Raw genomic sequence first — 26,884 nt, 5'->3', positions numbered from 1 at the left:
TGCTGGGCTCGGGGGCAAGAGGTGGGAAATCTGATCAGTCCACATTTTTGGGTCGAATGGCCTCCACATCTACAACAAATCCCTGTCACTAACAAAGCTCTTTTGCAAGATCTGGCCGTGCAGAAGATGCCTGCTGGATTGCCAATGCTTCGAAGACAGTTCAGTAGCTGCCGTTTACTTTGGAAAGAGTGTGGGTGTTAACGATCCTTTGGAAATACAAGTCTTTCTTTCTCCGAGTCAAGAAATTGTCAACACATTGTAACAGAATTATTTCTGAAAGGATAATCTCCACACTCACGAACAACTGGCAAGTGAATCAACGCTGAAATATCCCACTACACCTTCTGATTCCAAATGCATGATTAAATAAGTAATAATACAGGGAGAGCGGGGCGGTGACATTTATTGCACAGTGAGTCCTGTTATGTGCTCTGAATAATTAATGGATCAAACACCACTACAAAAACATCTAATAATGTAGCATGGAGTATCTCAGGATCAGTCACCTTCACGCCCCACTCTAATCTCTGTTCCCTAGACACTGAGACCACCCAAACGCAGGTAAAACATAGAAAGTAATAAAACATTATTTACTTTCAGACGATAGACAATAGACGATAGGGGAAGGAGTAGGCCATTCGGCCCTTCGAGCCAGCACCGCCATTCAATGTGATCATGGCTGATCATCCACAATCAGTACCCCGTTCCTGCCATCTCCCCATACCCCCTGACTCCGCTATCCTTAAGAGCTCTATCTAGCTCTCTCTTGAAAGCCTCTATCTAGCTCTCTCTTGAATTGTCTCCACTGCCTTCCGAGGCAGAGAATTCCACAGATTTACAACTCTCCGAGTGAAAAAGTTTTTCCTCATCTCCGTTCTGAATGGCCTACCCTTTATTCGTAAACTGTGGCCCCTGGTTCTGGACTCCCCCAACATTGGGAACATGTTTCATGCCTCCAGCATGTCCCATCCCTTAATAATCTTATATGTTTCGATAAGATCCCCTCTCATCCTTCCAAATTCCAGTGTATACAAGCCCAGTCGCTCCAGTCTTTCAGCATATGACAGTCCCGCCATTCCAGGAATTAGCCTAGTAAACCTACGCTGCACGCCATCAATAGCAAGAATATCCTTCCTTTTTGGAAGGAATGGAGACCAAAACTACACACAGTACTCCAGGTGCGGTCTCACTAGGGCCCTGTACAACTGCAGAAGGACCTCTTTGCTTCTATACTCCTCTTGTCATGAAGGCCAAATGCCATTGGCTTTCTTCACTGCCTGCTGTACCTGCATGCTTACTTTCAGTGACTGATGAACAAGGACACCCAGATTTCTTTGTACTTCCCCTTTTCCTAACTTGACACCATTCAGATAATAATCTGCCTTTGTGTTCTTACCACCATAGATAGACACATAATGCTGGAGTAACTCAGCGGGTCAGGCAGCATCTCTGGAGAAAAGGAATAGGTGACGTTTTGGGTCGAGACCCTTCTTCAGACTGAGTCAGGGTGGAGGGATTTTGGTTTAACCTAGTGGAGAGTCGCACTAAACAAATTATTGCAGAGGTTAGAAACATAGCAAAATGTGTTGGAAGCACCCAATGGGCCAGTTAGCATCTGTGGAGGAGAAACCAAGATCCGAATTCTGCCAAGAATAGTCTCGGTAAACACCCAAGTCTAAGCATGAAGGACACTGATAGGGGAGATAGTCAGAGTCTTGATTCCAGGGTGGGAATGTCTAATACTAGATGACATTGGGACTCGAGGGCCTGGGCTACATGGTCAGGCTCTGCAGACTAGAGCTTGATGCCTTGAAATGCAGGAGTCTGAGGAGTGATCTTATAGAGGTGTATAAGATCATAGAAACATAGAAAAATAGGTGCAGGAGGAGCCCATTCAGCCCTTCGAGCCAGCCCCACCATTCATTGTGATCATGGCTGATCGTCCCCCAATCAGTAACCCATGCCTGCCTTCTCCCCATATCCCTTGATTCCACTAGTCCCTAGAGCTCTATCTAACTCTCTCTTAAATCCATCCAGTGATTTGGCTTCCACTGCCCTCTGTGGCAGAGAATTCCACAAATTCACAACTCTCTGGGTGAAAAAGTTCCTTCTCACCTCAGTTTTAAATGGCCTCCCCTATATTCTCAGACTGTGGCCCCTGTTTCTGGACTCGCCCAACATTGGAAAAAAAATTCCTACAGTCCTTTTATAATTTTATATGTTTCTATAAGATCCCCTCTCATCCTTCTAAACTCCAGTGAATACAAGCCTAGTCTTTTCAATCTTTCCTCATATGACAGTCCCACCATCCCAGAGATCAGTCTCGTGAACCTACGCTGCACTGCCTCAATTACAAGGATGTCCTTCCTCAAATTAGGAGACCAAAACTGTACACAATACTCCAGATGTGGTCTTACCAGGGCCCTATACAATTGCAGAAGAACCTCTTTACTCCTATACTGAAATCCTTTTGTTATGAAGGCCAACATACCATTAGCTTTCTTCACTGCCTGCTGTATCTGCACGCCAACTTTCAGTGACTGGTGTACAAGGACACCCAGGTCTGGCTGCACCTCCCCCTTACCTAACCTAACTCCATTGAGATAATAATCTGCCTCCTTGTTTTTGCCACCAAAGTGGATAACCTCACATTTATCTATATTATACTGCATCTGCCACGCATCTGCCCACTCACTCAACCTGTCCAGGTCACCCTGCAACCTCCTAACATCCTCTTCACAGTATACACTGCCATCCAGCTTTGTGTCATCCGCAAACTTGCTAGTGTTGCTTCTAATTCCCTCTTCCAAATCATTAATATATATGGTAAACAGTTGCGGCCCCAACACCGAGCCTTGCGGCACTCCACTCGCCACGGCCTGCCATTCTGAAAAGGACCCGTTTACTCCTACTCTTTGCTTCCTGTCTGCCAACTAATTTTCTATCCATGTCAACACCCTACCCCCAATACCATGTGCTCTAATTTTAGTCACCAATCTCCCGTGTGGGACCTTATCAAAGGCTTTCTGAAAGTCTAGATAGACTACATCCGCTGGCTCCCCTTCATCCATTTTACTTGTCACATCCTCAAAAAATTCCAGAAGATTAGTCAATCATGAGGGGAAGAGATCGGGTGAATGCACAGTCTTTTTTCCCCAGGATAGGGGAATCAAGAAAAAAACAGGGCATAGTTTCAGGATGAGAGGGGAAAGATTTAATAGGAACCTGAGGACCAACTTTATCACACAGAGGCAGGTACAATGATAACATTTAAAAGACACTTGTGCAAGTACATGGATAGAAAAGCTTTAGAGGGATATGGGCCAAACACAAGTAAATGGGACTAGCATGGATTGTGTTCCTTGGTCAGCATGGACAAGGTGGGCCGAAAGGCCTGTTTCTGTGCTCTATGACTGATAGAAATTCACAACAGTCAACAAGGCCATTCTACCAGAAACCCCATGCCAACCCAAAATGGGCTCCATACACCGCCTTCCCAACTCATGGTCCATTCCCCTGTGCAGAGAGAGGAGAGAGGACCTGTCACATCCATCACCTCCTCCCTCTATCTCTAAGTGTGCTCCCATCACCTCCTCCCTCTGTATCTCTGAGTGTGCTCCCATCACCTCCTCCCTCTATCTCTGAGTGTGCTCCCATCACCACCTCCCTCTGTATCTCTGAGTGTCACTCCCATCACCTCCTCCCTCTGTATCTCTAAGTGTGCTCCCATCTGATCTGTCCAAATGCATCTTAATTCAGCAGCATTCAATACATTTTCTCAGCTGGTTACCATGGTGACAATACCGTGCTGAGCTAAAGGATGAGCTTGTGTTTGAGCAGGTAACTGCACCCTGGCAATGGGAAGGTGGTGGCCAGAGGGTGAAGCATCGTGGGAGCCACGCGATGACATAACTGGATGATTCCGGGCCGTTCCGTGGCATTTAACGCGGTGGTGCAGCGGTAGAGTTGCTGCCTTACAGCGCCAGAGACCCAGGTTCAAATCTGACTACAGGTGCTGTCTGTACGGATTTTGTACGTTCTCCCCTTGACCTGCGTGGGTTTTCTCTGAGATCTTTGGTTTCCTCCCACACTCCAAAGACGTGCAAGATTGTAGCTTAATTGGCTTGGTATAAATGTAAATTGTCCCCAGCGTGTGCAGGATAGTATTAGTGTGCGGGGATCGGTGGTCAGTGCGGACTCGGTGGGCCGAAGGGCCTGTTTCCATGTGGTATCTCTAAACTGAACTGAATCAAACTCAGATAATGCTGAGTTGTCGTGTTTTGGAAAGTTAAACGAGGGCAGGACTGACACTGTGAATGACAGAGCCCTGGGGAGTGTTGTCGAACACAGACCTAGGGGTACAGGTACATAGTTCCTTGAAAGTGGTGACATGGGTAGGCAGAGTTGGTGAAGATAGCATTTGGCACTCTTGCCTTCATTGGGCTGGGGATTGATTACAGGAGAAGGTACAGGATGTTGCAACTGAATACATTGTTGGTGAGACCACACTTGGATTATTGTGTGCAGTTTTGGTCACCTAATTGGAGGAAGTATGTCATTAACCTGGCTCTGTGGCACTATGATTCTATGATTCTACTCTCTCTGTGGCACTATGATTCTCTGTGGCACTATGATTCTGAGCCATTAAGGTTGGGTGATATCTTGAGACAAATAAATACAAGTTCCATCCTAGAAAGTTAATGTTGCCATCAGCAATATTTTTACCTGCACATTGTTTCCATCATAAAGAAAGCTCATCAACATCTCTACTTCCTGTAGATTCAGTATGTCAATGAATACACTGCTTCTACAGTTACATCAGTTACATCACGGCCTGGTTCAGCATCTCGAATGCCCAGGAATGAAGGAGATTACAAAGAGCAGTGGACATTTCCCAGTCCATCACAGGTACCGACCTCCCCACCATCTGCCTGGTCCATCACAGGTACTGACCTCCCCACCATCGAAGGTCCATCACACATACCGACCTCCCCACCATCTGCCTGGTCCATCACACATACCGACCTCCCCACCATTGAAGGGATCTATAGGAGGCGCTGCCTCACAAAGGCAGTCAATATCATCGATAGCCCACACCCCCCTGGCCACACTCTCACTGACCCACACCCCCCCGGCCACACTCTCACTGACCCACACCACACTGGCCACACTCTCACTGACCCACACCACCCTGGCCACACACTCACTGACCCACACCACCCTGGCCCACACCACCCTGGCCCACACCACCCTGGCCACACTCTCACTGACCCACACCACCCTGGCCACACTCTCACTGACCCACACCCCCCTGGCCACACTCTCACTGATCCACACCACCCTGGCCACACTCTCACTGACCCACACCACCCTGGCCACACTCTCACTGACCCACACCACCCTGGCCACACTCTCACTGACCCACACCCCCCCGGCCACACTCTCACTGACCCACACCACACTGGCCACACTCTCACTGACCCACACCACCCTGGCCACACACTCACTGACCCACACCACCCTGGCCCACACCACCCTGGCCCACACCACCCTGGCCACACTCTCACTGACCCACACCACCCTGGCCACACTCTCACTGACCCACACCCCCCTGGCCACACTCTCACTGATCCACACCACCCTGGCCACACTCTCACTGACCCACACCACCCTGGCCACACTCTCACTGACCCACACCACCCTGGCCACACTCTCACTGACCCACACCACCCTGGCCACACTCTCACTGACCCACACCACCCTGGCCACACTCATTTCACTCCTACCATCAGGAAGAAAGTACAGGATTCTGAAAACCGTGAACGCCAGGTTGAAGAGCAGTGTTAGGATAGGACTTTATCCCAGGAGGGAAATTGATAGCTTCTTCCCAACAACCATCAGGCTCTTGAACAGTGCACAACACCGACCCCAACCATGAACAGTCTTTGTTTAGGTGGAGGACGGAGGGGACTTTTTGCACTGGTATTGTGGTTATTTATTGTAATTCTGCTTATTATATTTTATCCATGCGCATTGCTTTTGTATTTTTGCACGATTAATGCTTGTATTTATGTGCATGTATGTATATAAAACAGTTCAGATCAAGCCTGTGGAGGGCAAGGTAACCCCAGAACCTGACTCAGATTGAAGAAGGGTCTCAACCCGAAACATCACCTCCAGGGTTGCTGCCTGACCCGCTGTTAGTTTAGTTTAGTTTAGAGATACAGCAGCAGAAACCGGCCCTTCGGCCCATCGAGTCTGCACCGACCAGCGATCCCCACAAACTAACACTATCTTACACACACTCGGGATAATTTTACATTTATACCATAGCCAATTATATCGAACCCACGTCCCTGACGCTGAATGTCAGTAGCTCCACCACTGTGCCGCCCTAGCTCCAGTTCTTTGTGTCTATCTTCGGTTTAAACCAGCCTCTGCCGTTCCTTCCTACACATCAGGTTGAAGTAGGATTAGCTCGAGTCCCCAGTAGTTTAAGGATAAGCCCAGCAGCAGTTGTACAATAGGATTCTTGTCCCTCACCCCAGTAACAGCTTCACATCCAAGCACAGGCCGGCTGTGTTGCAGGTTTCATTTCCATTCTCCTTGAACTCCTTCAATGGATTGTAATCGTTTATCACTGATACAACCGCGCCAGATAACAAAGACGATATTGCTCGCCTGAGCTGGTGCCAAATCAGTGGAGGGAATTTCTGCATTGAAATTGTAATTTATGACCGGCAGGCAGCAATTAAGCAGCTCTTTGCTGCATCTGTGATCGTCTTGCAGAGGGCAGGAGGTCAGCCACAAACCAGGGTAATGATCTTGGTCTTTACAGCAGCATCACACTTACCAATGCACACAGACTATCAGACAGAAGCCAACCTCTTGAGATGCTGCCTGTCCCCGCTGAGTTACTCCAGCATTTTATGTGTCTCTCTCGTGAGCTCTGCTCTGTACAAAGCTCACCGATTTTGACACAAGGTGCTGGAACGACTCAGCGGGTCAGGCAGCATCTCTCGGCCACTGCACAGGCGATGATACGGGTCAGGAGCTTGAGCCTGAAGAAGAAAGGCACAGAGTGCTGGAGTAACTCAGCGGGTCAGGCAGCATCTGTGGAGAAAAAAGGATGGGTGACGTTTCGGGTTGGCGCCTTTCCCCAGTCTGAAGAAGGGTCCCAACCTGAAACGTCACCTACCCATGTTCTCCACAGATGCTGCCTGACCCGCTGAGTTACTCCATGTTCTCCACAGATGCTGCCTGACCCGCTGAGTTACTCCAGCACTTTGTGTCCTTTTTTTGTAAACCAGCACCTGCAGTCCATTGTGTCTACATTTCACTGACTTGGACCATTATCTCAGTGTGCTTTGAAAATGGAAAACTTCACTCTTCTATATTATTCTGCTCAGAAGGCAGGCTTCAATAAGACTCCAGTCTCCCACACAGATGGATCCTGAGACAATGAGTTAGGCTAACGGTGTAGAAATGATTGATGTCCATCCCAAATGAACTGAAGCGGCAATTAAAGCGGCAATTAAAGACAGACAAACAATGCTGGAGTAACTCAGCGGGTCAGGCAGCATCTCTGGACTAACGGAATAGGTGATGTTTTGGATCGAAACCCTTCTTCAGAAGTGTCTGAAGTCAGATAGGTCCGAGGAGGGTTTCGACCTGAAAGGTCAACTTTTCCTTTTCTCCAGAGATGCTGCCTGACTTGCTGAGTTACTCCAGCACTTTGTGTCTATCTCACACAGAGGCTATTAAAGGTGACCCCATGTCTGGAGTCTGGTATGGGGGCAGATTCACCCCTCCCAACCCCACAACTACTTAATGAACTGGTGGGTTTATGGACAATCCAGGAGAAAGATTTTTTTTTTCAAATTCTCCGTCTCTATTTCATGACTTCAATTTGAGTTCCCCAAACGCTAAAGTGAGATTTGAATTCAGGAGCCGCGGCTGCTTCACAGGGAGCACCAGGGCTCCATCCTGCCCCTCAGTGCTGTCTGTGGGACTTTGCATCTTCTCCCTGTCACCCAGTGAGTTTCTTCCGGGTGCTCCGGTTTCCTCCCACGTCCAAAAAAATGACGTGTGGGCAGGTGGACTAACTGGCCTCTGTAAATGCGCATGGATAAAATGTAATTGGGTCTGAAGAAGGGTCTTGACCTGAAACGTCAGCTATTCCTTTTCTCAGGAAATGCTGCCTGAACCGCTGAGTTCCTCCAGCATTTTGTGTCTATCTTCAGTGTAAAGCTGCATCTGCAGTTCTTTCTTACACATTCTGTAAATTGTCTCGTGTGTAGGGAGTGGTAGAATCTGGGGGCAGGAGATTTGATGAGAATGAGTGAATTAGATTAAAAATGGGATTAATATAAGATTAGTGTAAAGGGGTGGTTGCTGGTCGGCATGGACTCGATGGGCCGAAGGGCCTGCTTCCAGGCGGTATATCTGATACGTTCTATGAACAAGAGTAAACACTCTGCTCTTAATAACCCCGGTTCACCTTTGAGTTAGACCGTGGCTGATCGCTCACCCTATGTCCACCAACACATCACAGTGCCACCGCCCTCTCCACCTCCTCCCATCTTCACTGGCCCCGGCTCTGTGTGTGTGGACATTTCTCTGTGTGTGTGGACACTTCTCTGTGTGTGTGGACATTTCTGTGTGTGGACATTTCTGTGTGTGTGTGGACATTTCTGTGTGTGTGGACATTTCTGTGTGTGTGTGTGTGTGTGGACACTTCTCTGTGTGTGTGGACACTTCTCTGTGTGTGTGGACATTTCTCTGTGTGTGTGTGGACATTTCTCTGTGTGTGTGTGGACATTTCTCTGTGTGTGTGGACACTTCTCTGTGTGTGTGTGTGTGTGTGTGGACACTTCTCTGTGTGTGTGGACATTTCTCTGTGTGTGTGTGGACATTTCTCTGTGTGTGTGTGTGTGTGGACATTTCTCTGTGTGTGTGTGGACATTTCTCTGTGTGTGTGTGGACATTTCTCTGTGTGTGTGTGGACATTTCTCTGTGTGTGTGTGGACATTTCTCTGTGTGTGTGTGTGGACATTTCTCTGTGTGTGTGGACACTTCTGTGTGTGTGTGTGTGTGTGGACACTTCTCTGTGTGTGTGTGGACATTTCTCTGTGTGTGTGTGGACATTTCTATGTGTGTGTGTGTGTGTGGACATTTCTCTGTGTGTGTGGAAAGCCTAACCTCGCCTCGAGATCGGCATTTCTGAGCAGTAAAAGATGGAGGAATAAAATCTTCCGTTTCTAACGCACACCCAGAACACTAAACTGTCCAGCACAGGGACAAGCCCTTCTGCCCAGTGTGCCTGTGCTAAACAAGGTACTCGGTTAATTATGGGTTTATTACGGGTTTTACGGAGTACTATGTTTACATCTCAGTTGCGCTGCAGCAGGTAAGAATTTCAGCGTTCCGTTTCGGGACTTGCATCGAAACATAGAAAATAGGTGCAGGAGGAGGCCATTTGGCCCTTCGAGCCAGCACCGACATTCATTGTGATCATGGCTGATCATCCACAATCAGTAACCCGTACCTGCCTTCTCCCCATACCCCTTGATTCCACTAGCCCCTAGAGCTCTATCTAACTCTTTCTTAAATCCATCCAGTGAAATGGCCTCCACTGCCCTCTGTGGCAGAGAATTCCACAAATTCACAACTCTCTGGGTGAAAAGGTTTCTTCTCATCTCAGTTTTCTGACAATAAAACGCTCTTGACTAAACTAATCCTTCCCTCTACACATTAGGCCCTTTTCCTTTCATGCTTTGACTATTTTAGCGTCCGTCTAAATGACTGTGAGAGAACTTCCATGGATGGAGACTGATCACTTGGCCATGTGACCAGACGGGTCCTGCTGTGTGTGGGATCGTGCTGTGCTGTGGCTGTTCATGTTGTTTGCCCTGTGGGGCTTTTAGTTTAGTTTAGGGGATTACTGGTCAGTTTAGAGGTACAGCGCGGATCAGCCCCATTGAGTCCGCGCCGACCAGCGATCCCCGACACCCACTAGGGCCAATTTACAATTAGTTAAGAACAGGGGATGTACAATGAGATCTGGGTGTCCTAGTGCATCAGTCACTGAAAGGATGCATGCAGGTACAGCAGGCAGTGAAGAAAGCCAATGGAATGTTGGCCTTCATAACAAGAGGAGTTGAGTATAGGAGCAAAGAGGTCCTTCTGCAGTTGTACAGGGCCCTAGTGAGACCGCACCTGGAGTACTGTGTGCAGTTTTGGTCTCCAAATTTGAAGAAGGATATTCTTGCTATTGAGGGCGTGCAGCGTAGGTTTACTAGGTTAATTCCCGGAATGGCGGGACTATCATATGTTGAAAGACTGGAGCGACTAGGCTTGTATACATTGGAATTTAGAAGGATGAGAGGAGATCTTATCGAAACGTATAAAATTATTAAGGGGTTGGACACGTTAGAGGCAGGAAACATGTTCCCAATGTTGGGGGAGTCCAGAACAAGGGGCCACAGTTTAAGAGTAAGGGGTAGGCCATTTAGAACAGAGATGAGGAAAAACGTTTTCAGTCAGAGAGTTGTAAATCTGTGGAATTCTCTGCCTCAGAAGGCAGTGGAGGTCAATTCTCTGAATGCATTCAAGAGAGAGCTAGATAGAGCTCTTAAGGATAGCGGAGTCAGGGGGTATGGGGAGAAGGCAGGAACGGGGTACTGATTGAGAATGATCAGCCATGATCACATTGAATGGCGGTGCTGGCTCGAAGGGCCGAATGGCCTCCTCCTGCACCTATTGTCTATTGTCTATAACCCGGGTCTCTGGCGCTGTAAAGCAGTAGCTCTGCACAGTTTGACCTGTTTTTACAAAATGTTAAATGGTCAGCACGACATAGATGACCAAATCTACACCAAACCCAAACCTGTCCGAGTAGACCAGGGCATTCGATTCAAGTCGAGATACCGGCTGCCAAGACAGATGTTTACAGCAATTCCTTCCTCCCTCACACAATTAAAGCATGGAATAGTCTTCACCCTACTATAGTCACTCAACCAGACGCAACTACATTTAAGGCAGCTCTTCTCCAAGAAGCCCTTCTTGCTTAAATCCACACTCCACCACCTCCAGTTTAAATTCATTTGGAATACGTTGGACGACCAAGAGCCGCTGCGCCACTGTACCGCCCCGGTCCGCCATCGGCACAGCGCAGACCCACTGAGTGAGTGAGTGAGTGAGAGGCCCAGCTTGTGCCAAGTGGGTTTGTATGAGAGGCCCAGCTTGTGCCAAGTGGGTTTGTATGCCACGTGGGTGTAAAGGGGAAGGGGCCACGTGGGTGTAAAGGGGAAGGGGCCAGCGTGCCGGGCCACAGCCTTCCCTGCAACCCCCTCCCCCCCATGGCTGACGGGAGAGGTTCCAGACCAGGTCATAGAGCCACAGAGTGAGACAGTGTGGAAACAGCCCCTTCAGCCCCACTTGCCCCGACCGGCCCACCCTAGTCCCACCTGCCTGCGTTTGGCCCATATCCCTCCAAACCTGTCCAATCCATGTACCTGTCTAATTGTTTCTTAAATGTTGCGATAGTCCCAGCCTCAACTACCTCCTTGGGCAGCTCGTTCCATACACTCACCAACTTCTGCGTGAAAAAATTACCCCTTGGATTCTCGATAAATTGTCCCCCCTTCACCTTAAACCTATGTCCTCTGGTTCTCAATTCTCCTACTCTGGATAAGAGACGCTGCTTCTACCCGATCTATTCCTCTCATGATTAGGTGTAGAAAAAGAGTCCCAGTCATTGGGGTAGATGGAAGATCTTCAGAAGGAAGAATCGGTCATAAGATCTAGGAGCAGAATTAGGCCATTCGGCCCATCAAGTCTACTCCATCACTCAATCAAGGCTGATCTATCTCTCCCTCTCAGTTCCATTCTCCTGCCTTCTCCCCATAACCCCTGACTCCAGCACTAGTCAAGAATCTGTCTATCTCTGCCTTAAAAATATCCACTGACACGGTCTCCACAGCTGTCTCCACAGCCATCAGTGGCAATGAGTTCCACAGATTCACCACCCTCTGACTGAAGAAATTCTTCCTCATCTCCTTCCGTCTATTCTGAGGCTATCACCCGCCAGTGGAAACATCCTCTCCACATCCACTCTATCTTTCTAAACTCACATCCTGACCCAGACCATTCAAGGTTCAAGGAGAACCAGCGTGCCAATGTAGATACGCTGGGCGTTGTATTGCTTAGGACTTCGCTGCTGCCATTCGGCCCTCAAGCCTGTTACTATCACCCACTGACATCGTCACACAGCGTTAATCCATCCACTGACCATCCATAACCCTTTGGCACACACACACTCTCTCACACACTCACACACACACTCTCACACACACTCTCACACACACTCTCACACACACTCTCACACACACTCTCACACACACACTCTCTCTCACACACACTCTCTCACACACTCTCACACACACACACACACACACACACACACACACTCTCACACACACACTCTCTCTCACACACACTCTCTCACACACTCTCACACACACTCTCACACACACTCTCACACACACACACACACACACACACACACACACACTCACACACACACTCTCACACACACTCTCACACACACTCTCACACACACTCTCACACACACACAACAGCGATGTGGCAGGAATAATGCAGAGCTGAAACAAGGCTGGTAAAAGGAGGAATCTCTGGTTGAGATACAAAATGCAAGGGTCAAGTTTGCACTTTGCAATCGTCCTTGGCTTGCCTCTCGCCCCCTCCCTCTCTCCATCCCCTCTCTCGCCCCCTCCCTCTCGCCCCCTCCCTCTCTCCCTCTCCCTCCCCCCTCTCCCCTCTCTCTCTCCCCCCATCCCCTCCCCTCCCTACCTTCCCCAGCTGGCCTTACCGTTGCGGGAGGAGACGGGCAGAAGCATCATCACCAGCACCAAGGAGCAGAGCCACACACACCCAGCTCCCATCCCGGGGCTCCGAGGCGTCACCTGCAGCCGCGGCATCGCGACCCACAGCGGGCACAGAGGCAGAGGCATCGGCAGAGGCATCGCCCGCTCCCCTCCGACGGTGGTCGGAGCCGGCAGCCTGGTGCATCCCTCCCGGCCGCTCCAGGAGGACGGGGAGAGGAGAGTTTGTGGAGCCGCCGCCAGCAATCAGGCGTCTGCTGCCTGGGTTGCCATTGCATCTGTCATCTTCCTTACCACTGGCATGGTCCTGGCGGTAGGGCAGAGGGGTGGGTGGGGAGAGGGGAGAGAGGGAGAGAGGGAGAGAGGGAGAGAGGGAGAGAGGGAGAGAGAGAGGGGGGGAGAGAGAGAGGGGGAGAGAGAGAGAGGGAATGTCCAGCCGCCGCGCCTCGCCTCGCTCCTGGTTCCTGAGCAGAGGAGGGTGGTGGGAGTAGCAGGGGAACGACTCACGTAGTCAGTCAGTCAGTCAGTCGGTCGGTCAGTCGGTCGTTGCTTGACAGCGAGCGATGCAGCTTTGTGTTCCTAACGTGGCGAACACGACCTCTTGTGGAAGGGCCGGCAGTCTGCAGAGGCATGAATAATTCATGGTCACAACAACCTAGAACAGCCCATAGTGTCTGTGTCAAACATCATGTCAAGACCAACCTTGGACTGCCTGCACGTCACCCACCTGCCCCTCCATCCCTGCACGTCACCCACCTGCCCCTCCATCCCTGCACGTCACCCACCTGCCCCTCCATCCCTGCACGTCACCCACCTGCCCCTCCATCCCTGCACGTCACCCACCTGCCTGTAAACACCACCAGCCTCTTCATCCACAGAGAGGAAGAGCAGATAGATGGTGTCAAAGGCTAGAGGTGAAAATGGTGTCAGATAAGGAACGAAGAGCAGGGGTGAAATGTAAAGCCAGAGGGAGGGATATGGTTGGGGGGGGGGGGGGGGAGGTGGTAGAGGGCAAGGGTGATGGGGGACTTATGGTTAATAGGATGCATGCACTGGACAAGTGAGATGCTGCAGGGATCAGTGCTGACTGCCCAACCATTTGCAATCTACGCCAGTGATCAGATGAAGTGTAATGCATCCAATTTACCAATGATTACAGAGTGGGCAGGAGAGAAGGCAAGGCCTGTACCACAAAACAGGGAACAATTTGAGTAATTTGAACCTGGTGAGTGTTTAAACGATTGCCAACGATTGTAGGGCTGAGGGGCGTCCTTGCACAGAAATCACTGAATGCTAACGTGCAGTCAATGACAATTCAAATGGAATATTGGCCTTTAGTTTAGAGAAACAGCGCGGAAACAGACCATTCGGCCCACTGAGTCCGTGCCGACCAGCGATCCCCACAAACCAACACTATCCTACACATTAGGGACAATTTTACCGAAACCAATTAACCGACAAACCTGTACGTCCTTGGAGTCTGGGAGGAAACCCACGCGGTCACGGGGAGAGCGTACAAACTCCGTACAGACAGCGCCCGTAGTCAGGATCGAACCCCACACAACATGCTGGAGTATCTCAGCGGGTCAGGCAGCATCTGTGGAGAACATGGATAGGTGACGTTTCAGGTTGGGATCATCCTAAACCAGCATCTGCAGTTGCTAGTGCTTCCCCAACTCTGAGCTGTGTTCTCAGCAGGAACTACAATCAGCAAACACAATGCCCTTACAAAATCAAAGGAGATTACGAATGCATAAATAAACATTCAGTCCGCGGATGTTCCAGAGGCTGAGAGCAAGAAGCTGCTGTTCGTGCGTTCATTCATCTTTATAAGGTGCAGCAGATAAACAGGTGAGCCCTGCACGGCGGCCCCGCCGCAGTGGAGCCCTCTACTGGACAATAGACAACAGGTGCAGGAGGAGGCCATTCAGCCCTTTGAGCCAGCACCGCCATTCAATGTGATCATGGCTGATCATTCTCAATCAGTACCCCGTTCCTGCCTTCTCCCCATACCCCCTGACTCCGCTATCCTTAAGAGCTCTATCCAGCTCTCTCTTGAATGCATTCAGAGAATTGGCCTCCACTGCCTTCTGAGGCAGAGAATTCCACAGATTCACAACTCTCTGACTGAAAATGTTTTTCCTCATCTCAGTTCTAAATGGCCTACCCCTTATTCTTAAATCTCCTTTGCTAATTAGATTTATAAATAGCAAAAGAAAGTGTCCGAGCCTCCCTATTTTAACCCACTCACAACAGATGTAAATATTCACTGCCTGCTAATGCGATTATATTCATGTGCTGTGCGGTCTGCCACGAGATCAGAAGTGACAGGAGCAGAATCAGGCCAATCGGCCCATCAAGTCTACGCCGCCATTCTATCATGGCTGATCTATCTCTCCCTCCTAACCCCATTCTCCTGCCTTCTCCCCATAACCTCTGACACCCGGACTGATGAAGAATCTATCTATCTCTGCCGTAAATATATCTACTGACTTCTGTGGCAATGATTCCACAGATTCACCACCCTCTGACTAAAGAAGTTCCTCCTCATCTCCTTCCTAAAAGAACGTCCTTTAATTCCGAGGCTGTGACCTCTAGTCCAAGACTTTCCCACTGGTGGAAACATCCTATGATCGATCCTACACCATAGAACAGCACAGGAACATGCACATCGGCCCACAATCCCTGTGCTGAACACAATGCCAAGTTAAACTCATCCCCGCCTGCATCTGATCCATATTTGTCTGATCCAATTCCAAGCTAAAACCATCAAACGCCACTATCATATCTGACTGCACCATCACCCCTGGCACCGCTCTGTGTAAAGTACTTGCCCAGCACATCTTTAAACATTGCCCCTTCCAACTTAAGCGCTGGGATGTTGTTGAATCCGCCGGACTGAATGACCGAGAGAATCTGCGGACTGTCCGTGGTGTGAAACTCTGGGACCTGTGTGTGATAGCGACATCCTTTCTCCTTATCCTGACAAATCTATTACGCTTATTTCGTTTCGGTTAGTTAGTTTAGCTCAGGTTAATAGAGATACAGCGCGGAAACAGACCTGTTGGCCACCGAGTCCACGATGACCATCAATCCCCTGTTCACACCAGCTCTATGTTATCCCACTTTATAATCCGCACTAGGGTCAATTTACAGAAGCCAATTAACCTAGAAACCGGGGCATCTGTGTGATGTGGGAGGAAACGTTATGTGGGAACACCCAGAGAAAACCCACGCATTCACAGGGAGAACGTGCAAACTCCACACAGGCAGCAGCCAAGGTCAGGATCGAACCCCAGACTCTGGTGCTGTGGGGCAACAGCTCTACCAGCTGCGCCACTCTGTAGAAGTCTAGTATAAACACAGGCCCTTCGGCCTACATCGACCATCCACCACCCGGTAATTGTTGCAGGATTTTAGAAAGTCCTGGGTAGGAAGGAGCTGCAGATGCCGGTTTATGCTGTAGACAAGTGTTGGAGCAACTCAGCGGGACAGGCAGCATCGAGTTTCCAGTCAGAACCGTCTGAGGAAGGGTTCCGACCTAAAGTGTCACCTATCCCTTATCTCCAGAGATGCTGCCTGACCCGCTGAGTTTCTCCAGCACTCTGTGAAACATCTTCTTTTGAAGCAATAATACTTTTAGCATTTGCTTTAAATTGATGTGCAAGTTGCCCTCCCTGTTCATTATAAAATCATTTGAGAATGGTTGGTTGCAGGAGCGGCTCCCTCAATGATGTGCTGGTCTCAGCGCGGTGTAGAGTGCAGGACATGAATGTCAAGCAGCCGGACAGTTGTAATGAACCTTGGTATTTGTTCACAGAGTGCTGGAGTAACTCAGCGGGTCAGGCAGCATCTGTGGAGAACATGGATAGGTGACGTTTCACAGAGTGCTGGAGTAACTCAGCGGGTCAGGCAGCATCTGTGGAGAACATGGATAGGTGACGTTTCACAGAGTGCTGGAGTAACTCAGCGGGTCAGGCAGCATCTGTGGAGAGAGGGAACCTTAGTGTCAGGTTGGCCGGTTTGGATCAAGGCCATTGAAGCTGTGAGGTCTCCCTCTGGTGGCCACGTCCACACATGACCGCAGGGAGGTCCTGCATCAACATCAGAGGTTCTGGAGACACATGGAACTGCAGATGCTGAAGTCTTGAGTAAAACACAAAGTGCTGGAGGAACTCAACGTGTCCGGCAGCCTCTGTAGAGCAACAATCCCGTTTGGGGTCGGGATCTTTCTGCGGACTCTTTCAGAGATACAGATACCGCGAGGAAACAGGCCCTTCGGCCCACCTAGTCCGACCGACCAGCGATCCCCGTACACTGGCACATTGTTTACTACAATGTTACCGAAGCCAATCAACCTGCAGACCTGCGCGGCTTTGGAGTGTGCGAGGAAACCGGAGCACCCGGAGAAAACCAACGCGATCACAGGGGGGACGTACAAACTCCGTACAGACAACATCTGTAGTCAGGATCGAACCCTGGTCTCCGGCGCCGTGAGGCAGCAACTCTACAGCGAGGATTGTGTGGAGGGGGGGGGGGGGGGGTGAAAGGAAGGTGGGATTCTGAAATGAAATGTCTGTCCATTTCCCTCCACAGATGCTGCCCGACCTGCCGAGTTCACCCTCCAGCACTTTCTTTTTTAGGTGGAATAATAAATGCAAGTCGTGTCAGAGGCAGCGAGCTCTAGTGAATGAATAAATAAAAACAACAGGAACCACAAGTAAACCTTCATCCAAATACCACGTTTGCTGGTAATTCTGTGTATTGATGCTGTGACTATTCATTCATACCCAGAACATCTATGGGGTATGTGGAAGCGACTCCTTTATGCTGATCTGCACTAGAAACATCAATGTTTGATCATTGGAAACAAGCCGAAGGCTATTCAACATCTGGAGCGGGAAAAAGTTAGCAACTGATGCGATCTGTACATTTGCCAAAAGCCACACGAAACAGAAATCTTTGCAAAAGGCCGCCCTTTGCTTTCTGTGAGTTTACATGCGCAATTAGATTGTACAGATTTGCGAATACACAGCACATACATACAGCAGAAGTCTGAAGAAGGTCTCGACCCGAAACGTCACCCATTCCTTCTCTCCTGAGATGCTGCCTGACCCGCTGAGTTACTCCAGCATTTTGTGAATAAATACCTTCGATTTGTACCAGCATCTGCAGTTATTTTCTTATAAAAAAAGCAGAAATCCACATCACTGGAAACTTCCTCCTTGCTAACTAACATGAGCCAGCCAAATGTCACTTTCCACCCCTCTCTCTGTCCAAAGCTGCTCTTTGAATGTTTGACCAGGCATTTGGTGGCGCGGCTGGTAGAGCCGCTGCCTCACAATACTGGAGACCCGGGTTCGATCCAGCCCTCGGGTGCTGACTGTGTGGAGTTTACATGTTTAGTGATACAGCGCAGAAACAGGCCCGTCGTGTCTGAGTCAGCACCGGCCAGCGATCCCCGCACACTAACACTATCCTACACACTAACACTATCCCACACACTAACACTATCCCACACACTAACACTATCCTACACACTAACACTATCCTACACACTAACACTATCCTACACACTAACACTATCCCACACACTAACACTATCCTACACACTAACACTATCCTACACACTAACACTATCCCACACACTAACACTATCCCACACACTAACACTATCCCACACACTAACACTATGCCACACACTAACACTATCCCACACACTAACACTATCCTACACACTAACACTATGCTACACACTAACACTATCCCACACACTAACACTATCCTACACACTAACACTATCCCACACACTAACACTATCCCACACACTAACACTATCCTACACACACACCAGGGACGATTTACAATGTTACCAAGCCAATTAACCTAGAACCCTTTATGTCTCTGGAGTGTGGGAGGAAACCGGAGCTCCCGGAGAAACCCCACGCAGGTCACGGGGAGAACGTACAAACTCCGTACAGACAGTAACCGTAGTTAGGATCAAACCCGGGTCCCTGGAGCTGTGAGGCGGCAGCTCTACCCGCTGTGCCGCCATCTTCTCTCTGGGACCTCGTGGAGTTTTCTCCGGGTGCTCTGGTTTACTCCCACATCCCAGGTTTGTGGGTTAATGAGCCTGTGTAAAAAGCCCCTCGTGTGTCGGGAGTTCTAGGGGTAACATTGGACTGGTGTGGACGGGTGATTGATAGTCGGTGAGGACCTGGTGGGTTAAAGGGCCTGTTTCCATGATGTATCTTTCAATTTCAATCAATTTGTGAAATAATATGAGGCTTTCTGCCTCCATCACACGTCCAGAACTCCATCGTTCCGAATCTTTCAATGTCCATCCAGCCAAGCTGCACACTGCCCCTGATCTTTGACATCTCAAGTGAAATAGATCTTTCATAATTTGGTGGAGATACATGAGATTCCAGATGCTGGATTCTGGAGCAAGACCTGCATGTCAGGCAGCATCTATGACGAAGAGAGATGGTCGATGTTTCGGGTCGTGGCGGCTGTGGAGGCCAAGTCATTGGGTATTTTTAAGGTTGAGATTGAGAAAAATTCCTGGTTAGTACTGGTGTCAGGGGAGAAGACAGGAGAATGGGGTTGAGAAGGAAAGATTGATCAGTCATGATTGAAAGGGCCGAATGGTCTAATTCTGCTCGTAGAACTTATGAGACTCTGTGTCTGGCCTGGTACAGGGTGATGGTGGACAGGTACCTGTGATGGTGACCGTCTCTCTGCCTCCATAGATGCTGCCTGACCCATCCTCAAGCTGCCGATTAGACAGCATATCTAAAGAGGTGCCCATTACAATAATGGTTCCACGGCTAGGCAAGGATGACGGTAGGAATTAAGGGCGGCACGGTGGCGCAGCGGTAGAGTTGCTGCCTTACAGCACCAGGGACCCTGGTTCCATCCTGACAATGGGTGCTGTCTGTACGGAGTTTGTACGTTCTCCCCGTGACCTGCGTGGGTTTCCTCCTACACTCCAAAGACGTGCAGTATTGTAGGCTAATTGGCTTGATATAATTGTAAATTGTCCCTCGTGTGTGTAGGAGAGTGTTAGTGAGCGGGGATGGCTGGTCGGTGCAGACTTGGTGGGCCGAAGGGCCTTACACCACGCTGTATCTCTAAACTAAACCAAACCAAACTCAAAATAAAGGGTCATGGAGCAGAGAAAAGTGCAGCCCTAGAACCGGCCCTCTGGCCCAGTGACAGTGTGGAACATAATGCCAAGATGAACTCATTTCCTCTGACTGCATGTGATTCATCTCTCTATTCCCTGCATATCCATGTGCCGATATACAAGCCTTGTAAAGATCACTGTAATATCTGCCTCCACCACCACCCCTGGCAGCGAGTTCCAGGCACCTCATTGAAACTTACGGAACAGTGAAAGACCTGGAGAGAGTGGATGTGGAGAGGATGTTTAAACCAGTGAGAGAGTCTAGGACCAAGAGGTCACAGCCTCGGAATAAAAGGATGGACCTTTAGAAAAGAGATAAGGAGGAATTTCTTTAGTCAGAGGGTGGTGAATCTTTAGAATTCATTGCAGCAGACATCAGTGGAGGCCAAGTCAATGGACATTCTTAAGATGGAAATTGAGATTCTTGATTAGTACAGGTGTCAGAGATTGTGGGGAGAAGGCAAGAGAATGGGGTTGAGAGGGAGATAGATCAGCCATGATTGAATGACGGAGTGGACACTTATGAACTTATCATATGCAAGCAGATGAGATCAGCTCAAGGTGCCATCATGTTCCGCACATGATATACCTTTATACCGTTATACCTTGTCCCTCTCTCACCTTAAAGCCCTGCCTCTAATCCCTTGACATGTCTGCCCTTCTGTCTGTCTCTTCCTTTTCAGCTGTGTCCACAACCTTCTGATTCAGATGAGTTTGCTATCTGGTGAGCTGTAGCTGACAGGAAAACCCAGGGTACGCCTACTTTGAGGAAGTTCTCCTTAGAAGAGTCACGACTCGAAACGTCGCCTATCCATGTTCTCCACAGATGCTGCCTGACCCGCTGAGTTACTCCAGCACTCTGTGAAACGTCACCTATCCATGTTCTCCACAGATGCTGCCTGACCCGCTGAGTTACTCCGGCTTTTTGGGTCTTCCCCAGCAGGCCACAAAATTCCAGCCGGACCCTCCCTCAGAAATGCCTCTGTTGATGCGGACTCTGTTGATGAAATCTCAACTTTACTCTGGGCTCCTTTGAGGGTGGTGCAGCGATGGAGCTGCTGCCTAACAGCGCCGGAGACCCGGGTTCCATCCTGACTAAGGGTGCTGTCTTTATGGAGTTTGAATGTCCTCCCTGTGACCACGTGGGTTTCTCCGGGTGCTCCAGTTTCCTCCCACACTCCAGACGTGCAGGTTTGTTGGTTGCCCTTGATAGAATTGTAAATGGTCCCTAGTGTGTTGGATAGATCTAGTGTGTGGGGTGATCGCGGGCTGATATGGTCTCGGTGGGCCGAAGGGCCTGTTTCTGTGCTGTATCTCTAAAGTCTAGAACACTACAGCACAGTCGCTAATCCCCCTGCCTGCCTGCCTGCCTGCCCAGGATTGGCTTTGTTCCATTCCCTGCGTATCTGTGTCTATCTAAAAACACGGTGAACAATCCCCCTCGCCAAGCAGGTGAACGCCAAGCCACACCTTTTTCAGTCAGAGAGTTGTGAATCTGTGGAATTCTCTGCCTCAGAAGGCAGTGGAGGCCAATTCTCTGAATGCATTCAAGAGAGAGCTAGATAGAGCTCTTAAGGATAGCGGAGTCAGGGGGTATGGGGAGAAGGCAGGAACGGGGGTACTGATTGAGAATGATCAGCCATGGCGGTGCTGGCCCGAAGGGCCGAATGGCCTCCTCCTGCACCTATTGTCTATTGTCTCCCGCAGATGGACGATGCCAGGATCTAAAAACACATTCAATGCCGTATCGCATCTGCCTCCACATTGTTCCTGGGAGCACGGTCCAGGTCCAGGTCCAGCCCCCCCCCCCCGCCTCTCTGTGTAAAACACTTGCCCTGGACATCGCCTGTAAACGTTGCCCCTCACCTTAAAGCTTTGCCCTCTTGTTATGTGATTGTCCAGACTATATTTTAGTTTTAGTTTTTAGTTTCTTTTAGAGATCCAGCGTGAATACCAGCCCTTTGGCCCCACCAAACCCTCACCAACCTGCACGTGTTCTACCCCACACACTGGGACAATTTCACATTCATACCAACCCGACTAACCTTACAAACCTGCACGTCTTTGGAGTGTGGGAGGAAGCCGGAGCTCCCGGAGAAAACCCACGAGACAACCACTTGACGAGCCACCGTTTTGTACCCAGCCTGCCAAGATGACCCCCCCCCCCCCCCCCATGAAATAGCCACCACTCGTTTTCTGCAGCAATATATATTTTAATTCAAAGTGAATCTCGACAATAATACACCATAAACTCTTATTTTTGACACTCACCAAAGAGTCACCTGGAAAACCCGCTTTATGTGACAAAGTATCGAGGCTTGGTCACATTTAAATCACTGAGAACTAGCGAGAAATACTATCGCAAACTTTAAGAGACATACATCCATAAAAATGTCCCAGTCCTCGTCTTGTGAATATTGCACAGTGCATTGCTACATGGAAAACTAGTGTAGCATTAAAATCAAAAGCAAACAGCCACAAAAAAATCTACAAATTTCTTTTAACAGTAACAGTTCCAACTTATTAATCAAGTGTAGGTTTTTGGGTAAGCTGAACAACAAGTTTCCATAAGTTGCAGTGTTGATTTAACCCTTACTGAATGATGCAGCAGGCAGAACACAGGTAAACCAGAGTCTGGGACCTACACGAGGTAAATTAAAAGCCGCATTTAGCTGCTCCCTTGAATATCTAACCCGCAGCAAGCCCCCCTCCCCACCCCCACCTTACTGATATCCCCTTTGGCTCAAAGCCGTTAAAACTAAAATAGCTGAGGCATATATTTTCTTTGGAGAAAGTGAAGTATGTTCGATTGCATAAGGACCTTGGTTTCGCTTACTAAGTGAAAAGGCTAAAAAGGAATTTAAAACAATCTGCAGGTGAAATAAATCCTGGATTTAAAATGTAGTTTGCCTGGCCCTCCCGCCTCCTTCGATGCCCGCGTTTCACAGTGTCTTATTTAAGAATGACTTTAAGGCATCTGCCAATGTGCACAGCTGACGAGAACATTTCAATGTTGGAATACTCTGGCTTTGACGACCAAGGCGATGGACAGAGCCAAGCGATGGACAGTTTCCAAACTGAGCCAGCTGTCTCCTTCCACATATCCTGTCCCGTATTTAGAGTTCTTTTGTGATTTTTTTTTTACAAACATGTGGTGTCTGTTGACAAAAATAGAACTATGCTAGAAAGCACCAAATCTCACAAGAGGTACGATATAAATGTGACTTAACTGTAACAACTGCTCTGCGGTTTAAGAGCCTTTTGCATTTTAGGCACATTGTCCCCCTAGGCTATGACTAAAGGCTGATATTAAATAAAACACTGCCCTTTACTGATGAAACACAGGTGAAACAGCTGCAGCCTCACCACCAAGGACGGTCCCAAAATTAGCTTATTAAACTCAAACTGGTGCTGATTTTAGAAATATTTTAGGATCTGCATTTTTTTTCTCTCTTTCAACACCTAATAATGTCAAAATTGCATTTTTGCAGAGATTTGGTGCTGTGCAACGTCCATTGCACCGTTAAAGCATTCTGTAGATTGCAGTGGCGATCTGTTAGCGTCAAACAATTCATTAAAAAAGTTAAGTCAATTCTGCAAGCTACAGTAATTCAGATTCACTAACACAATGCCGAATATGAAAACATGAAAATCAAGTTACATCAATACATCCATTTATATGCAGAGATGAGCTCAAACTGAGAGGTTAAAATACTGATGCCAAACACACACCCAAAATAAAAACACAAAGCAATTAAGTTTCATCATTTACAATACAGTAGTTACAAAGACACTCCAAACATTAACGCCAAATTAATCAAAAACCCATTTCTACTTAATGTAATTAGACTTACAGAAATGAGGCTAAGAAAGTTAATAATCACCTAGCGATCTGAAGTGGCAATCATTAATTAGCAGCTTATTGATGATACATTCAAGATAAATGACACAATTTATAACTTGCCCCAAGAGCTAAAACGGTTATAGCCTCAAACGGATTTTTTTAAAAAATCATGTTTTCTTTTCGTAAAAAAAGTTGACTTTTTTTTAAATAGATTTTGCAAATTCACTCTCCTTTGTCGCGCACTTTCCCTCCTCGTTTTGAGGGGGGTTTTCCCCCCTCCCGTATTGAGGTCTATGCAGCGTAGCGAATTTTGCTGAGGAAATGGGGATGACAGGAAAATGTCTTTGGTGCCGCGAAAGCAACTTCATCTCTCTCACCACACACGCTGACTGCTGCCAGAACACAGAGAAGTGTGTCGCTTTATTCTCTTCTTCCCTGACGGAATGTATAAAAATAAGCGGGTGGACACAGAAAACAAGCTTCAAAAAAGAAAAGCAAACTCACCCCCAAAATGACCCCTGGAAAAGAGATAAAGGAAGTGGGTAAATTTGCCACATGCAATAAATGAGAGCATCGCACACAGTTAACTTGCACCTCATCAAGCTCAGTACTAATTATTATATTACTACATATATCAAATACTGCATGAACTGCTCAAGCTAATGTGAAACCACAACATGACTCACTGAGTATAATGAATTGCATCTTTTTTTCAGATTTCTAATCAAAGCCATGCCACCATAAGTCTAGTCATTTCACTAAATTCCATGAACCGCAAACATCTTTTATTTAAAAAGTCACTCACTCTGGCACACGCAACGCGTGCACACACACACACACACGCACACTATTTGGATTGTATTGCAGATTATTATTTTTTTCTGACAGTATAAACACTGCTTAATATACGAGTTGAACCTTAAGTAGAAACCAGTGATCAAATTGCCTCAGCCAATTCCTGATGGTTCTGCTGTATGCTTAAAAGGTATTCTCAAATCATTGAGAAAAGAGAACCGATAGGGTGAGCCCAACGCCTGTGGGGTACAAAGAAAAACACCTTCCCACTCCTCAAAAGATTAGATAAGCATACGTCACACCAACCCCTAAATCTAACGCATTAATCCTCCCTCCCACATACCCCTTTTCCCTGCTTGTTTTTATTTTCCCCCCAATCACTGGATTAGATAAGATTTTTAAGTGCTACAGTCCATGACATAGTAGTAACATTAACAACCTCAAAATATTTAAGGCACTAGGTGTGGAAACCATCATTAATGATGACGCTGAACAGTGGAAAAATCCCAACTTTAGGCAACACTGCCCATGCAAAACACATGCAGATGTGTAGAGAATCACCTCACGCCCCTATCAGTTAATGACTCAACACTCAATACACTTCCAAGACAGACACAGTGGGAGAGATAGGGGCAGTGGGGGTGTGAGAGAACCACAAATATATTCGCATGTACACCACACATGGCATGCGTGGTGAAGCCTGGTGTAGTCAGGGTGGCAAGCGTGGCTTCACAGGTGTGTGTCTTGCACTCTTCACACAGCAATGCAAAGTGTAGAGAGCTCTCTCTCTCTCTCTCTCTCTCGCCCCCATGCTCCGCACCTGTTGGGATCGAGACACATTCTTGGAGCGCGGGCTGTTAAGAGTTATGTCGTCGAGTGTGCAAAAGACACTTTCAGAGTGGGTTCGATTCAAAGCTTGGCTTTCTCGTTTATGCACCTTTGTTTTTAACCATGATTTAACAAAAACGCAAAGAAATTGACTTTCTTGTGCCACGACTTGGAATTTTTCTTTAATTGGTAACGTGTTCCTTCGATTCCAGATGCTTTACATGACTGGACCAGAGATTGTTTGCTTTCTGCTTTGTTCTGTAATCTTCAAATATAAGGGTACTGGCTGAGTTTTGTGGGGCTGAGGGGGAATCCGGCATAGACGGGAGAGGCAGCGATGTAGGAGTGCGGGTGGAACACCGGTTTGTAGTGGCTTTGGTGAATGGCTGGGGAGGGAAGCTGGCGGGGGGCCAGGCCGAAGGGGACTTGGTGGAGCAGGCCGCTGTGGTGAGAGATACTGTAGGCTGCTGGCTGCATCACTGGTCTCGTGGTGCCAGGGGAGGCCAGCAAGTGGGCCACCGGGCCCGAGGTGCCCAGCGCCACTGATGGAGGGTAGGACAAGATGGCAGGCTGCCCCCCGAGGTGTGATGTCCCTGCCAGGCTCGGGCTCCCCTGCGCCAGGGAGAAGGCGTGGCTGGCGATGGTGGGGCCGATGAAGGCCTGTCTCCGGGGCCCGTAGTTGCCGTTCCATTCCTGAGGCAGAGTTCCGTAGTGCTGGACCTGTGGAGACAGGGGAGGTGGCGGTCAGTCACGGGCAAAGAACAGTGGCTACGTTAACCTCCAGTGGCAGTCAGTCACGGGCAAAGAACAGTGGCCACGTTAACCTCCAGTGGCGGTCAGTCACGGGCCGTGGCCACATTAACTTGCAGTGGTGGTCAGTCACGGGCCAAAGAACAGTGGCCACGTTAACCTCCAGTGTCCATCTCACTGCCCACCCTAACCCCGACCCACCAGTGCACCCCTATGTAAGTACAGCCACTGCAGGCTGGGTTTATTATTAATGAAGCTATTTTATAGCTTAGTTTGGAGATACTGCGTGGACACAGGCTCTTTGGCCCAGAGTCCACACAAACCAGTACACTAGTTCTATGTTATCCTGCTTTCTCATTCTACACACGTGGGGCAATTTACAGAAGCCAATGAACCTGCAAACCTGCACATCTATGGAGTGAGGGAGGAAACTGGAGCATCGGGAGAAAATCCACGCAGTGAGGATACTCTCAGTGCCTGCGTGCGTGCGTGCGTGCGTGAAGTCTGGAGAGCAGAACCCATTTGCCGATTATCTTGGCCGTCGATGCCATTGAACCATGACCTTGGTCCGCC

At 48.7% G+C, this 26,884-nt stretch overlaps 2 protein-coding genes across 3 annotated transcripts in view; both read right to left on the bottom strand.

The window, feature by feature from the left end:
• LOC144602185 (UPF0606 protein KIAA1549L-like) overlaps positions 1-14,406 on the bottom strand; it is a 145,100-nt gene extending 130,694 nt beyond the window's left edge. Inside the window, exons 1-2 of the mRNA XM_078414921.1 lie at positions 14,369-14,406; positions 12,893-13,525 (exon numbers count right to left, since the gene is read on the bottom strand). Coding sequence (XP_078271047.1) covers positions 12,893-13,046 — 154 coding nt within the window. The 5' untranslated portion in view covers positions 13,047-13,525; positions 14,369-14,406. The remainder of the gene's footprint in view (positions 1-12,892; positions 13,526-14,368) is intronic.
• A 7,891-nt stretch (positions 14,407-22,297) lies between these two features.
• The window catches only part of LOC144602445 (homeodomain-interacting protein kinase 3-like), a 49,512-nt gene continuing 44,925 nt past the window's right edge, over positions 22,298-26,884 (bottom strand). For both annotated transcript variants that reach the window (XM_078415591.1, XM_078415592.1), the window contains exon 14: positions 22,298-26,281. In XM_078415591.1, the coding sequence (XP_078271717.1) occupies positions 25,829-26,281 (453 nt within the window). In that variant the 3' untranslated portion in view covers positions 22,298-25,828. The remainder of the gene's footprint in view (positions 26,282-26,884) is intronic.

Source organism: Rhinoraja longicauda, chromosome 18 (assembly GCF_053455715.1).
Source record: "Rhinoraja longicauda isolate Sanriku21f chromosome 18, sRhiLon1.1, whole genome shotgun sequence".
Lineage (NCBI taxonomy): Eukaryota > Metazoa > Chordata > Chondrichthyes > Rajiformes > Arhynchobatidae > Rhinoraja > Rhinoraja longicauda.
Note: the sequence above shows the minus strand (reverse complement) of the source record. Positions and strands in the feature narration are given on the sequence as shown.